Source organism: Trichoplusia ni, chromosome 1 (assembly GCF_003590095.1).
Source record: "Trichoplusia ni isolate ovarian cell line Hi5 chromosome 1, tn1, whole genome shotgun sequence".
NCBI classification, from domain to species: domain Eukaryota; kingdom Metazoa; phylum Arthropoda; class Insecta; order Lepidoptera; family Noctuidae; genus Trichoplusia; species Trichoplusia ni.
In genome coordinates this window covers 1,569,952-1,584,224 of record NC_039478.1, presented here as the reverse complement: position 1 = coordinate 1,584,224, position 14,273 = coordinate 1,569,952, and the positions used below count along the sequence as shown (strand labels likewise).

The following is a 14,273-nucleotide window of genomic DNA, read 5'->3' as shown; positions in this document are numbered from 1 at the left end:
ATTTCCTGTTAATACACTACAGTGCACGCTCTTACGAGCATGCTGTTATGTCTAAAGTCTGTCCATCTGAGAGTGACTAAGTACCCCTTAATAGATTTCTAGATACACTGTGCGTATTGCAGGGAGATATTAAATCTCAGTTTTCGTGAATAGCAACAGGAAGTTTAAAACCAGAACTTTCATGCTCAAAACGTTCTGATAGTAAATCAATAAGGATGGATATTTTCGAATTTTGAGATGTACTAAGGTTTGCGTTACGTTTTCATTTGAGAATAACTATAGACAAGTTTCCTCTGATTGTTTTATTTTTGTGTCCTGTCAGTTGTCACTGTCACTTGTACAGTCTGTAAATGTGTTCACCATCACCACCGGTTCTATCTGGGAATGTCAGTTAACTGAGTGAACCCTAGTACAGATAGGTCATAGTATGAAAGGTTTTTAAATAACAACTGAAAAAATATGATATCGTTTGTGTATTTTTTATTAATATACTTAAATCTTAACGGTCTCCAACAATGTATTTGCGAAGAGAATGAAAATAAATACAAAATGCCGACAGTAGGAATATCTGTACTTGTTAGGAATAAAGCACATACTTTACCATATTTCTTAACATGTATAAAGAATTTGGATTATCCTAAAGATCGTGTATATGTTTGGTAAGATAGGTTTTGTTTTTACTGGTTGTTTACGTTAAATTCTAAATAGTTTAAACTTTCAAATAAACATTTCATTATAGTTGTTTATTTTAAATTATTATTATTTTGCTTATTTAATCTGTCTTTCATTCAAACTTTTTATATTGCACTTTCCTGTTTCTGTTATGAAATATTGTTTATCAACTAAGAAAAAAGCTTGAAACACTCACATCACTCTGACCCCATGGTTAAGTTTGTGTACCACCTAGGTTCTTAATTTATATTCTGCTGTAGCGGTGGCTCTTAATAAAATCAGGCAACACAAGTTAGCTTTTGATCCCGCTTAATAGTTTCATTATACTCTTTGACTGACCTTCTAAAAATAAACAAATTAATAGTTCTCCTTTACTGCAGGATTCATAGTGACTTCAATGAAGACAGGAGTATTGAGATTGTAGAGAAATGGGTGGAAAAATATGCCAAGCTGTATAGCGGTGTATATTTAACAACTAACAGCACTAGTGGTCACCTCCACAGTGATCAAAAGAGTTCTATACACTGGACTCCGGAACATTTCAAGCATGTCATAAGGCTGAGAGAAGATGCTCTGAAATTTGCACGAAAAATGTGGGCTGATTACCTCTTGGTAAGTATACTAAATATTATAACTTAAATACTTTCTAGCCAATAATTAAAAGCGAATTCCAAGTAAGGCTATGAGGAATTTGGTGAATGTGAAAACACCCTATCACTACTTGTAAAAGTAAGCTCTCTTTCCTCTCTGTAGAAGAAGCTTTCAATTGATTCCACAGCACAGCACTCATCAACTGACAACTGCAAGACAAAATTTTGGCATTAATATCGAAAATATATCTATTATGATACTGTTTCAAATAAGGCAATACAATGCTGGTCAATGCCCTTAATGTTAATAACTATTAAGTTTTAAGTGAGACTTGTTGTTATTAGCAAGCATCAAAGTACATATGTATGTTCCCTTATCATAGTTTTTAAGTGAATAAATGAGGTTATCATTTAAAACTCAGAACTTTTTGTAGATAATATTATTTTGTATGTTATTATGACACATGGAGCAGGAAGGATAGAGGCCTTTGCGTGCAAATGGTATTATAAAAAATACACTAAAATAAACAGTTCTGTTAGACCCTTACACCTTCTAATAGTAATTTGCCATGAAAATGCTCATCTTGTACATTGATGCAAATATTACGACATTTTGAATGAATTAAGGGTGTTGTTAACATTTTTTTAAATTAAATTTATTGTTGTCTATCCCAGTACCATCACTGCATGAGATCATTTACTTTAGAAGATCATTTATTTTAATTGTTCTTGCAGAGTTCATTTTATTATCATGTGTTTCCTTTATGAAATATGACATCATCTAAAATGTCTGACCCATATTTCTACTTTTATAGCCCTAAAAAGACAACAAAATATGAATTACCATGATAGGTTTGTTCAACTTGTGGTCATAATGTTAAGAACCAATTAATTTTAAATGTTGCTTGGCAGTTGTCCGTTCTGAGGTAAACCATACTTTTGTTATCAAATTGCAATGGAGATTAGTAGAAAGTGTGTTTTCCCACCTTTTAGTTACTTTAGCTAGTTAAGGCAGTCAACTGTTTGCCTGGGACACACCAAATATAAGTGCTAGGTCGTTATTATTGTTGATCAGTTTTGATTCCTTGATTCTTGGTCTTGTCCTATTTAAAATATTCAATCTTGTTTTTGCAGATGATAGACGCAGATGTGTTTCTGACCAACCCTGCAACTCTTAAAGTTCTCGTCAGTAAAGAATTAGAAATTGTGGCCCCGATGTTGATCTCGGATGGACTCTACTCCAATTTTTGGTTAGCTACTGTTTGTCACGCTAATGCATGACGAAGCATGTGCAGTATTCAAGGTGCTTTATAATGCTTATGTTATGCTATTGTTTATTCTGCTTTTTGTTGGCAAGTTAAGATAACAACATTAAGATCTAGCTGACTGTCCACTGTAACCTTAACAAAGTTGGTATCAATTAGATAGTTTTTGTTCTTTGTTGAGACAGTTTTTCGTCCTATACTCGTAAGTCTTTAAAACAACGTCAACTATGCACGATTTAATGTAGTATGTAGTTAGTATGTGGACGATCAGCTTTGAACTTTGCTGAATGATCATAACATAATACCACCTACAATTAGTAAAAACAAAAATAGCGCATGCTACGACCGTTAAGTGCGATTATTTTAGTAACGTTTTCAAATATTAAATGGTTTTTGTTGAGACTACAGTCTGTACTTCTGTAGAGTTCGTAAGTAAAGTTTAATGATCTTATGGATTTGTGTGGCATTGAAAAAAAGCCTTAGTTGTTAAAATTATCTAAATACACTGTGGCAAATTCCGTTTATGACGTACTCACAAATGACATTTATAAGTTGAAAGAATTAAATGTTTTAAATCCTTGTCAATTAAAAATGCAATTAAGTGAACTGTTCAATTCACTATATCGCTGGTGGAATATTAAGACTTAATTCATTCTTAATTCAACATAATGCGAATTGCAACCAATTTATTGCGAAGCTGTGCAGCTATAGCAAAAGTAATATAATAGTTTTTCTCGTACCGTCTGTTTGAGCTTATATAATAAATCCAGTGTATTCATACTAATTTCACGACAATTGTGGTTGAACGGAAACGTCAGTCCGCGTTACGAACGGATATCACTTTAGGGTTCGATATCATTGTCCACTTGTACACAGGATGGCTGATCCAGTAGAGGGGACTTGTGATATTGTAACTACAGTTATTTTTTTATTTATTCGATTCCATACTCGTTGTCGTAACAGTTACAATGGGGATGTTAACTCTGTTTTAAGTATTTAGTCGATCAGTTAGATAATATTGACTTTTTTTTTTAAATGTAACAAAAGTCGGAAATTGCTATAATTATATATATAGCTCATTTCTTCATAATATGAATAATGATAATATTGATGATGATTGAATGATAATATTATTATCGTTTTTATTTTATCCGGAGAAAGCTTGCTAGCAAAGTTAACAAAAAAATGTCAAGATAGAGATTTCAGAAGTTTTATATTACGAGTCCAATATTTTTATGAATCTTCCAAAATTACATGTTTTACTTGTATCAGTGCATTACGAATAAGATCCAAGGCCTACGAATAGCGCTTCTTTACTCATATTATTATTATATTTAAGATCTAAGGCGAACCAACCATTTACTTCTCTCATTTTTTCTCCTATGATTAATATCATTTTTTAATCTACAGGTGTGGAATGACAGATCGGTATTATTACTTGAGAACAGATGATTATAAGCCAATACAGAAGCGGGAAAATTTAGGCTGCTTCGTAGTGCCCATGGTACACACGGCAGTACTGGTCTCTTTGAAGACAGTAGTGTCTGACAGAATAACCTACGACCCAAAGAAGATCCGGAATTATGACGGACCGCATGACGACATTATAGCGTTTGCTGTGAACGCCAAGAAGAATAGTAAGTTTGTCTTAATAATTATACCAACCTGTATGTGAGCTATTCATTCCCGGCGTCAAAACACGATTTATGAAAAAAGGGAGTGTGACAAAAAGATACCGAAGTAAGCAAACTGTTAACCGCTTATTGTGAGCAAGCAAGGTACGCAATTCATTATTAATAACAAGCAATTTTGGTTAACGTGTTTTAATCAAACCAATTAGTTTAGGAGATGGATTTCAAAAAAAACACGGGTACTTACTCTTTCAATTGTCGCGTTTACAAAAAATGGAAATTCGGGATTCTCATTTGTTGTAATTTTTATCATCGTCATCACTTTTCACCGACAAGTGAAGTGACTACAGGTTTATTATCAGTAGTTATTGTCTCGTTTCTATTATCTCTGAATGTTAAACTATAAATTCATTTTTTTTTATATATTAATATTATCCCGTTTTAGAAATACCGCTTCACATATGTAACGACGAGCTGTATGGGTTCGTGCCAGTGCCTTTGGAGGACAACGATGACCCTAAGAATGATTACGAGCAATTACTCAACATTAAACTTGAAGCTATCGGTCGGCACAGCCCTCTCTACCTCGACACGTTTTTAGAAGGGTATGTGACTTACCCTCAAATGTGGAAGTTTGGGTGCAGTGAGATCTATATGATCAATCTTGAAAGAAGATCGGAAAGGAGAAAACTGATGGAGATGAATTTCAAAGAATTAGGCATGGATGTTAAGCATTTCAAAGCTGTTGACGGGAGGTACGTATTTAGCGCTTGACCGATTTGGAAGTCGAGTTAGAGTCAGATTTTGATCAGGCTTTCTGAGACCCAAATTAAACGGTATGGTGTTATTTTTATCAGTAACTTCACGTAGTCACCGAAGAAAAATCCGTGTTGTTTTACGATTATATTGAGGTCGCAGTGAGCTTATTGAATTTTATTAGTTTCGGCGCGGCAGAACCATTTACACAAATAAAGAAACAAATAGTAAAAAAAAAACTATATACGTAAAAATAAACCCTAAACAAATGGAGTATATAGCCCAGTTTTACTACTAAATTATGTGACCTTTGTTACAGAAAACTGGATATGGACAACCTTAAGGACATGTCAATCACGCTTATGCCTAACTATGAAGACCCTTACCATAAGAGGTGAGTTCTACTAATAGTTCATCGATATTCATCTATATGTAATGTGTATGAATTACGACTGTGTATGAATTACGACTGTGTATTTAAATGTTCTATTCGTGTTTCAGGCCTATGAAGGCGGGAGAAGTTGGTTGTTTCTTGAGCCACTATTACATTTGGGAAGATGTAAGTGTGACATAGTTTCTATTACCTTATAGGCCTTGTAGCTCGTAGTTAAACTCAGCAATATATGCAAGCGTGATTGTCTCGAAAGGCTTAAAGCAACCCCGATACACAAGTATGGGTGGATTTAAGTTTTTAAAAGTAGTAACTCCCTTGCGCTCCACCGAAAATGGGTATCCGATATTCGTATTTTGCATAAGCATAAATTATCGTATGGACTTCGTATTATCTGCTACAGTCCTAATCGTCCCCTGAGGGCATTATTTACTCAATTAGACTCAAATAACGTCTTACACCGACCTTTGTCTGCCTTTTTGTTGTCTGACTTCCTCCGCCCTGGGGAAGGCGGAGAGGTGTGCCGGACTTCTACCGGCTAAAACCACCGGAGTGCTTCACCCCTCCCTTGTACCTGAAATCACGGGAACGCGACGCAAACTACCACGATACCTTTGTCTGGCTTCCCCAACCACCCGATCACATACCACAGGTGGTGACCGGCACACGCACACTGTACTAAACATTAATCCTACGGCACATTTGCTGAGGCTTTTAGCTATTAGTTTTTAGTAAAAGGAGACCATTTATTTTAATTAAAATCCTATTGTTTTAGATAATAGAGAACAAGCACGCGATATCGCTGGTCCTGGAGGACGACATCCACTTCGTGCCGTACTTCCGCAGCAGGTTCTTGCAACTCATGAGCGAAATCGAAACCCTCGACTGGGACTTGGTGTAAGTATAACTAGCTAATAAAGCTAAGCTGGATTAGATAGTAAGAACCCAGGACTACCGTTTTGGGGTTCGATGTGCCCTTTAGTAATATATATCCGTTTAACAAGGATTCCGTGTTTCTTAAGGCGTGTGAAAATTTTAGTCCTGCCCCGTGTCTTTCCGGGCACCAACTTTTGTGCTCTTTAATAGGCATAAATGACACTGAATGACATTTTGGAACCGTCAAGAGTCATTACTGTAACGTTTGAAAAGTGCCTAGAAATCAGCCTACTTGAAATAAATAAATCTTTTAAATATTATGTCTTGGCGTAGTTGGCTAGTGTCTGTTCCATTGTGACTGAAGTCAGTCCCAAAACCACTCTTGTATTTATTTAACACAAATGATTCTAACACTAACCTATTTACAGAATGGTTGAACATCCATCCGTCTGTATGTCAGCAGACTGTTTCTAATAAAACTTACCATTGCGAGACTTTGAGTAAAACATTAGTATAATAAATTAACAACGAAGATATTACAATAATTGCACTTATAAAGGCAAAAATTGAATACCTTTATGATCCTCTGTATTCTTTTAGGTCCAGATTGCCACATTGGCTACCTTTGTACTTTGCACATTCTGTTAAATTATAATCATCGTCATGTCTTAAAAAGCCCACAACTGGGCATCATTGTTAATCCCATTTTACGTTAAAACATCGATTTTGGAAGGTTACACAACGACGTTATTCACTTTAAGCGAGTGTAATAATTGCTAAAACGGTAACATAGCATTCACACGAATGAATGGTTTACATATTTATTTCTTAACACCAAAATTGACTAAAAACTAATATTTAATATTGCTTTTCACCGGTGACTGATGTAAGTTTGTACTAGAACTCACCATTGAATACCTTCATATTGAACGATCCATTTAATTACAAAATAAATTCAACATTCACAGCTACATCGGTCGCAAGATCCTGTTAGATGACGATGAGAAATACGTGACGCAACACACGACGCGGCCGCTGTACTCGTACTGGACGCTCGGCTACCTGCTCAGCGAGAGAGGCGCCAGGAAGCTGCTGAGCGCGCGGCCTCTGGACAGGATGCTGCCCGTCGACGAGTTCCTACCCATCATGTTCGACCAGCACCCCAAGTAAGTGCCTAATGCTTAGCTGTTAGTGTACCACGGCGGGGTCATGCCTCCCTTCGATTTTTACACTTTGCCCGGTATATTCTTTTTTATTTTTTGTGGTATGCACCCTGACCTCACATCTCATTCCGGGTCGTCCTCGCCGCTTTATGTTGCATGAACCCACTGGGTTGTTGTTGTTGATCCAAAAGTTAACTGGCAAGCGTTCTATTACTTTAATATAAAATACTCTGTTAGGAAGCCGAGTGGCATTGATCATCACGCCAAACGTGGTTCATTAATGCTTGTTCCGAATCTGAGTTTCTTCTATTTATTTATAACATATTTAGGTGATAACACATTATTCTTATGAAACCAATCAGGATTTCCGAACGCTAGACACAATGTGTCGCCTAACTTTACATCAACTTAACGTTGTGAAGCGGTTGCAGTTAGACCCAGTCTCATTGCCAAAAGGTATACGTTTGCAATGCATACTTTGCCAAGTTAAAAATGGTTTATTCCCACTAGTTCCGTGGTCCAGTTCCGTGACGGAACTACTGGGAAGTTTTTTTCCCACTAGTTCCGCGGAACTACTGACACACATATTTCTGTCCCATTAGTTCCGTTAATAAATAAGTATCGATAACAATTACAGTCACACACATAAATTATTAATAATATAATATTCAATAACTTTCACACCACGCCACTTAGCCTTAAACTAGGCAGATTTGTACTTTTTGTAATACACCTCCGTAAGTATGGGTATTTTTGTTTCTTTTTATGAGTATCATTATTTGAAATTGACAAAGTCACTTTCCTACTGTAATAGATTATTGATTTTCCTCTACTTCTTATATTTCCTCTATGTTTTTCGGTAAATATTGGGAAAAAAAGATGATGTGTGAACCAATACCCGGACCTAGCACTAGCAGTGTCGACATAGTGGCTCGCGGCCGTGGTCGTGTTCTTATAGAAGATGGGTTTGAGTACTATTGTCATTCGCGATACCGCAATGGCCAAATACTCTGGAGGTGCGCCCAGCATAAAAAAAAGAAATGTTCTGGGACAGTAACTACCACCGCTGGAAACGAAGTCATCAAGCGTAGTCCTCATAAGGAAAATTGTAGTCCCGACTACAACAAGGCTACGATGACTCTCGTAATGAAAAATTGTGTAGATGAAGCTGCGTTGAATGAAGATACCGTGCCTGCGACATATAAAAAGACTGTCGCGGCTTTAAAAAATACTGGTATAGATCTTATAAGAGAAATGCCCACTTTTAATCAAATAAAATCGTCAATGTATAGGCGAAGAAATAAAATAAATATGGTAAGCAAGATGTGTTTTAAGGAAGCGTCAGAAGTGGAGGTTCCAGCGCCTTTCAAGAATTTTTTATTGGCTGATTATAACGACTCAGACGATGGCCTAAGAATTTTAGTGTTTTGCTCAACTGAAGCAAAACATCTCTTCAAAAGTGTAGCAAGTTATTTTAGCGACGGAACTTTTAAAAGTTGTCCGAAGCCTTTTAAACAACTATATTCTATACACGGGGATTTAGGAAGCACCGAGACCACGACTAATATTGTACCTTTAGTATATGCACTGTTAAACAAAAAAAACAAAAAAGCTTACACAACTTTGTTTATGCTAATGAGATCACAACTCCATTGGCAACCAAAAAAAATTACCACTGATTTTGAAGAAGCGGCAATTCAAGCATATCACGAAACTTTTCCGGAAGCAGAACATAGTGGCTGCTATGTTCATTTTAAAAAAAAAATATGGCGTAAGGCAAAACTATTGAAAATTACAAATAAACATCAGAAGAGGATTGTCGCATTATGTTGTGCATTGTGTTTTCTTCCCGAGAGAAACATTTCAGATGGATTTGCATATATAGAATCTGAATGTTCTATATTCGACAATGAGGACAACATTCGAAATTTCATGGAATATATGAAGCGTTTCTGGATGAAACCAAAGTTAATCAAGTCTTGGTGTATTTTTGGTGACGAACATAAAACCACAAATCAGCTAGAAGGTTGGCATCATGCTATAAACTCTACGTTTAAAAGTAAACCGCCAACGATAGGTTTATTTTTAAAGAAGATCACTGTTGATGCAAATTTCTTTTCTGTTCGTGGCATACAAAACGCTTACAACATGAAGCCACAAACAAAACGGAAGAAAGCGAGCATTCAGAACGATACCATCATTCAGCTATACCAAAATCAACTAGTAAATAACGATATAAATATTCCTTTATTTTTAGAAAAACTCCGCTAATATTTTTTATTCATTTATTTACAGGCTAAATAAAAAGCTAAATTACATTCAAAAACTAGATTTAGTTTGATTTTCATTCAGTGACTGTTGTTATTCTTGATAACTTTATATTGTTTTTGTAATAAAAAGAGGCAGTGCGCTGTGCTGAGGAGCTTGTTCCGTCGTTCCTTCTCGTCAGCTAGTGCACTTTGTAAAGTTTGAAAAATGTTACTTGTCTGTTTTAAATAATTGATTTTGATTTTTTTACAAAACTGTACTTTCGTATAACGGAACTAATGGGACAAAAATATGTGTGTCAGTAGTTCCGCGGAACTAGTGGGAAAAAAACTTCCCAGTAGTTCCGTCACGGAACTGGACCACGGAACTAGTGGAAATAAACCTTAAAAATGTTTAATTCGGCTAACAGAAACCAAAGATTGTGTCAAAGTTGCTTGAAAATTTATAATATTTGTTAGCTGAGACTGACAATATACAGGCTGTCCCAAAACTCAACGATAATCTGAGGATCTGAGGATGAAAGGCCAAGTGATAACAGATCAGGGAAAAAAGTCCATATCACTCGGTTCAGCGATAAGAGACATTTAAAAAGTTGAAATTTGACATACCTCGTCGCATTTTTAAGTCCTGTGATCAAGAATGTAACAATTTCACTGTGATTTTTTTAATTTCGGGATCTTTATTAACGATGCTATTAATCGCAACTATAAATTAATGCAATGAAATAATTCAGATCAAATAATTCTCGGTTATGTTCATACTACATGCACTCATAATATTAACATTAGGCTGTATGTCAATATCCCCATTTATACACAGAAAATTTATCCAAATTATTTTAAGTTATGTTCATATTGCAATCATAAACTTGACATTAGACTGTATGTCACATAAACAGGGAAAAATTATTTTCATTTAACTTTTTTGCGTATTTTCAGTGAAACGTGGAAAGCCCACTTCTTGAACCGCAATCTCGAGGCTTACTCCTCAGCTCCGCTGCTAGTCCACCCAACGCACTACACCGGGCAAGACGGCTACATCAGTGACACAGAAGACTCAGACCTCGTCATTTTACCTTCAAACCTTAAGAATGAACTGTAAGCTGTTAAGTATAGCTGGAGATACCTTTGTCTAAGTACATCAGGTATAATTTTAGTTTGTTGCCAAAAAACCCATATCAGATGCTGTAGGTTATTAGTCCAAAATGTAAAAGTCAAATTTTGATATTGATAGCTGTTAATTTTGGAATAATAGTGTTGCTGAGGACTAAAACAGACTTTCCTTAAGAAAATTCGAAAATAGCTTCATAAAACGGACATATTATTTTCCTTGCAAAATTAAATATTATCAGTGCCATTCTATATTAAATAACTTAAAAAATGAGTTCCAGAAACGTACGAATTATATTTAGTTTTCACAGTTACCCGGTTACAGGCATCTGTGAATGGACTCGGTCAGACGGATGTGCTAAACAAATACCTGCACTCTTACGTAAACACAAAACTTCCGACTCTCATTACTGGAGCTTTTTGACGTCAAATTGACGTGTGTCGTATGGACGTGACGCAATTAATGTCGCGGTTCGTGTTTAGTCAGTAAAGCCAAAAATGTGAACTACGTCGGAGAAAGAATCTCTTCTATTGATGAATGTATAGTACTATAGAATTTTATTCTGAAACAGTGCTAATTCGGAATCGATCAATTATTCACTACGTGGAGATGACATTTTCATCTCCACGTAGTGAATAATTATAATTATTGTATAATCGGTAGTTTAAATTAAGTTTCCTCCCTTTTATGAATAATTTATTCATTCTAAACTCACTTATATCAATAGGTTAGGAGGCTTAAAAAACGGGATAAAAAGGGGCTATAAAAAATTAAGCGTAAGGAAGTGCATCGATGGAGATAATAACATTAATTAGGTTCCTTTTGTAGAAGCTGCAATCACCGACCATACACAGTTTATTTTGTCTATTATACTGTAGACTGGATGTAAGAAGTAGATTTAATCCGTCAGTTAGATAAATAAAAAGTACACGTTTTTCTCCTGATTGAATTGCGACAAATCGCAGATATTTGTCCCACTCGCGTTACCGATCTACTCAATATTTGGCATGCATATGCAATATTATTAGGACACAGTCAATTTGATGCTGGAACTAAAATATGGACATAAGAGCTCCTCAATAAATGGCCACCACCTAATCGAGTTGGAATCCTTTGATTAAGTCTAGACGAGTAGTCTGATCCTAAAGAAAGCAAGTGAAATGAGCTATAATACGAGTAATTTTTATAAATTCTTGCTCATGTGACCAAAAACTATTACACTCGAACCTTCAGTAGTATTTTAGGGGAAACATTAATGTCTCTATAATTTACCCCTTATCGAACTGTCATCAATGCATGTTCCTTTTTATACATTTACACTCTATGTACTGAGAACCATTGCTATAATTCTATGGTGTACAAAAAAGAATACACTATTCAATTATATTCATCAATATTAATTCGTCCACAACATAGTTGGCAGTATCAACACGCACGGTTATCACGCAGACATTCTTAATATATAGTTTTAAGAATTAGACACGTGTGATTGCCAGATTTCTAGTACATTTCGTTCTAATGGTATTTCGTAATTGACAATGATGAATGTCAATCTACTTGGTGAATTGGCCGCGAGTTCGATTGTTGTTAACGTCCCGTCGTTCCCTGTCTTTGTTGCCGATACGGCACTTCATACAGGGAATCTTAGTAGTTGTGTCAATAGACTGCGTTCGGACACTGTTTACGACTGAAAGGGAATCGAAAATCCGTACCTTTATGGTTCTATAGTACTAGTACAGTAGTCAAATATTCATCGGTAGCTTGTGTCTAACACAAAAGTGTCCTCGTTTGTGCCCTGCCTAAAACACTCACTATTCCAATTATGTGAGGGACGTATATTGACTGACAGATTAGCTTCTACGAAAAATATACAAGAACGCCTCGTGTTTCCGTTCATCTCGGCAATTCGAAATAGTCATACAAAGTGCCATGGTAAAAGAATAAATATAAGTATAATAACTGTTTAAAAAAAACTCGATGCATGCTTATACTAATGTTGGGGGTACGGAATATAATAGCTTACCATGATTTTGTTTTGATTAGCTGAAGTTTCGATTAGGTTTCTTTTGTCTTGGTTCTAAACAGATTACTTGCCATTATTCAATAATATATATTACAATCTGGTTCATTGAAGCAGTCTTAATGTGAAATATATGTAACGAGGTAATTCCTGATCCCTTAATGTGAAAATTTATAAATGATTTTGATATCTGCTTATTAATCTAGCAAAATATTTTGGAAAAGGTTCTCTATACGTTTACCCAAGTATAGGGTTTTGTCTAAAGAAAATTGTACTTAGAATTATATTCCTATTTTAAACAGCTGATGTATGAGACATTTATTATAGCCTTTTATTCAATACTTTTCATTGTAACTAATATTTGTGTACCTTCATATATTTTGTATTAGTGCTGAGGGATTTATAAGTTATGCGAGTTCAACCCTCAAATATTTGGCACACGACGACATTTAATTTAAAGATCACTGCAACACAACTCATTGTATTATCTTCCTTAATATAAATATAGACAATAAATACAAACTTACGTAGCTGTATTCAATAGTACATAAATGAATCTCAAATATAATAATACTGACTATATTTTGATAAAATGTAAGATGTACAACTAAAATAATAATTCTAGTTTGTAAGATTTAAATGCATTTATTAGTTAACAAGTAATGTATGACATAATGTTATTGTATCTTATGTATGTAATGGATATTGCTGTATTAACATATCAGAAAAAGTTACAAAAGTGTTAAATGAACCTATTGGTTTTAAGTCAAATTGAATTCACGTGAAAAAATAGTGACAAGACACCAACTTAAAATGTATTGAATATGTTTTTACATGAATCATGTATAAAAGGAAATTTATTTTGTAAATTTTTTATTATTTTATTTTGTTAATTCTATAAAGATTTATTAATTTAAGATAATTTTTAACTTTGTGCCATAATTACGTTCCTAAACTTTTTTTTATTAATAGAATTAATAAACGAGCATAACCAATCCAGGAGTTTTATTTCAATAGCAACCGAACCACAGTGATTTGTTTATAATATTATGTTACCTTCAGAATATTTTTCTTCATTATTTTCACGTCAAATCAACAGCCTGTTTCAACTTTTCAACTGTAAGTGTCATGAGGGAGATGTTAAAAACATTAAGGTCTCCAAAAAGGTACTGGAGAGGTCGTCTGGCGCGGGTGCTAATGATGATTTCATACACGAGGTTACTGAGGTGGTGAGCGCGAGTTACCGAGAGATGCGCGCCTGGGCGGCGGGCTTCGGCCAGGTGCTGGACAGCATGGCCGCCGAGTACGAGCAGCAGCTAGTGACGCCGTGTGGCGAGCAGCGCCGCGCGCTCGAGCAGTGCCTCAACGCCTACACGCAAGAACCACTCCACTGCTACAACCTTGTCACCGAACTCATGCAGTGTGCCCGCGACTGCGCTCTAGAACTTGACGACGAAGAATAAAACCTCGATCTACAAAAAAACTCCATGTCTCTAACGTTACACATATTTGACAAAATTATATTAAATCA

General features: G+C 35.4%; 1 protein-coding gene across 1 annotated transcript; it reads left to right on the top strand.

Annotated features, from left to right (window-relative positions):
* The first annotated feature begins 104 nt into the window (after positions 1-104).
* LOC113504615 (glycosyltransferase 25 family member) lies at positions 105-13,601 on the top strand. The gene is made up of 10 exons (XM_026887051.1): positions 105-659; positions 1,053-1,284; positions 2,397-2,512; positions 3,938-4,164; positions 4,604-4,913; positions 5,234-5,308; positions 5,416-5,473; positions 6,081-6,202; positions 7,150-7,347; positions 10,551-13,601. The coding sequence occupies exons 1-10, from the start codon at positions 460-462 to the stop codon at positions 10,711-10,713; spliced, it is 1,701 nt and encodes a 566-aa protein (XP_026742852.1). The 5' UTR covers positions 105-459; the 3' UTR covers positions 10,714-13,601.
* Positions 13,602-14,273: the final 672 nt, after the last annotated feature.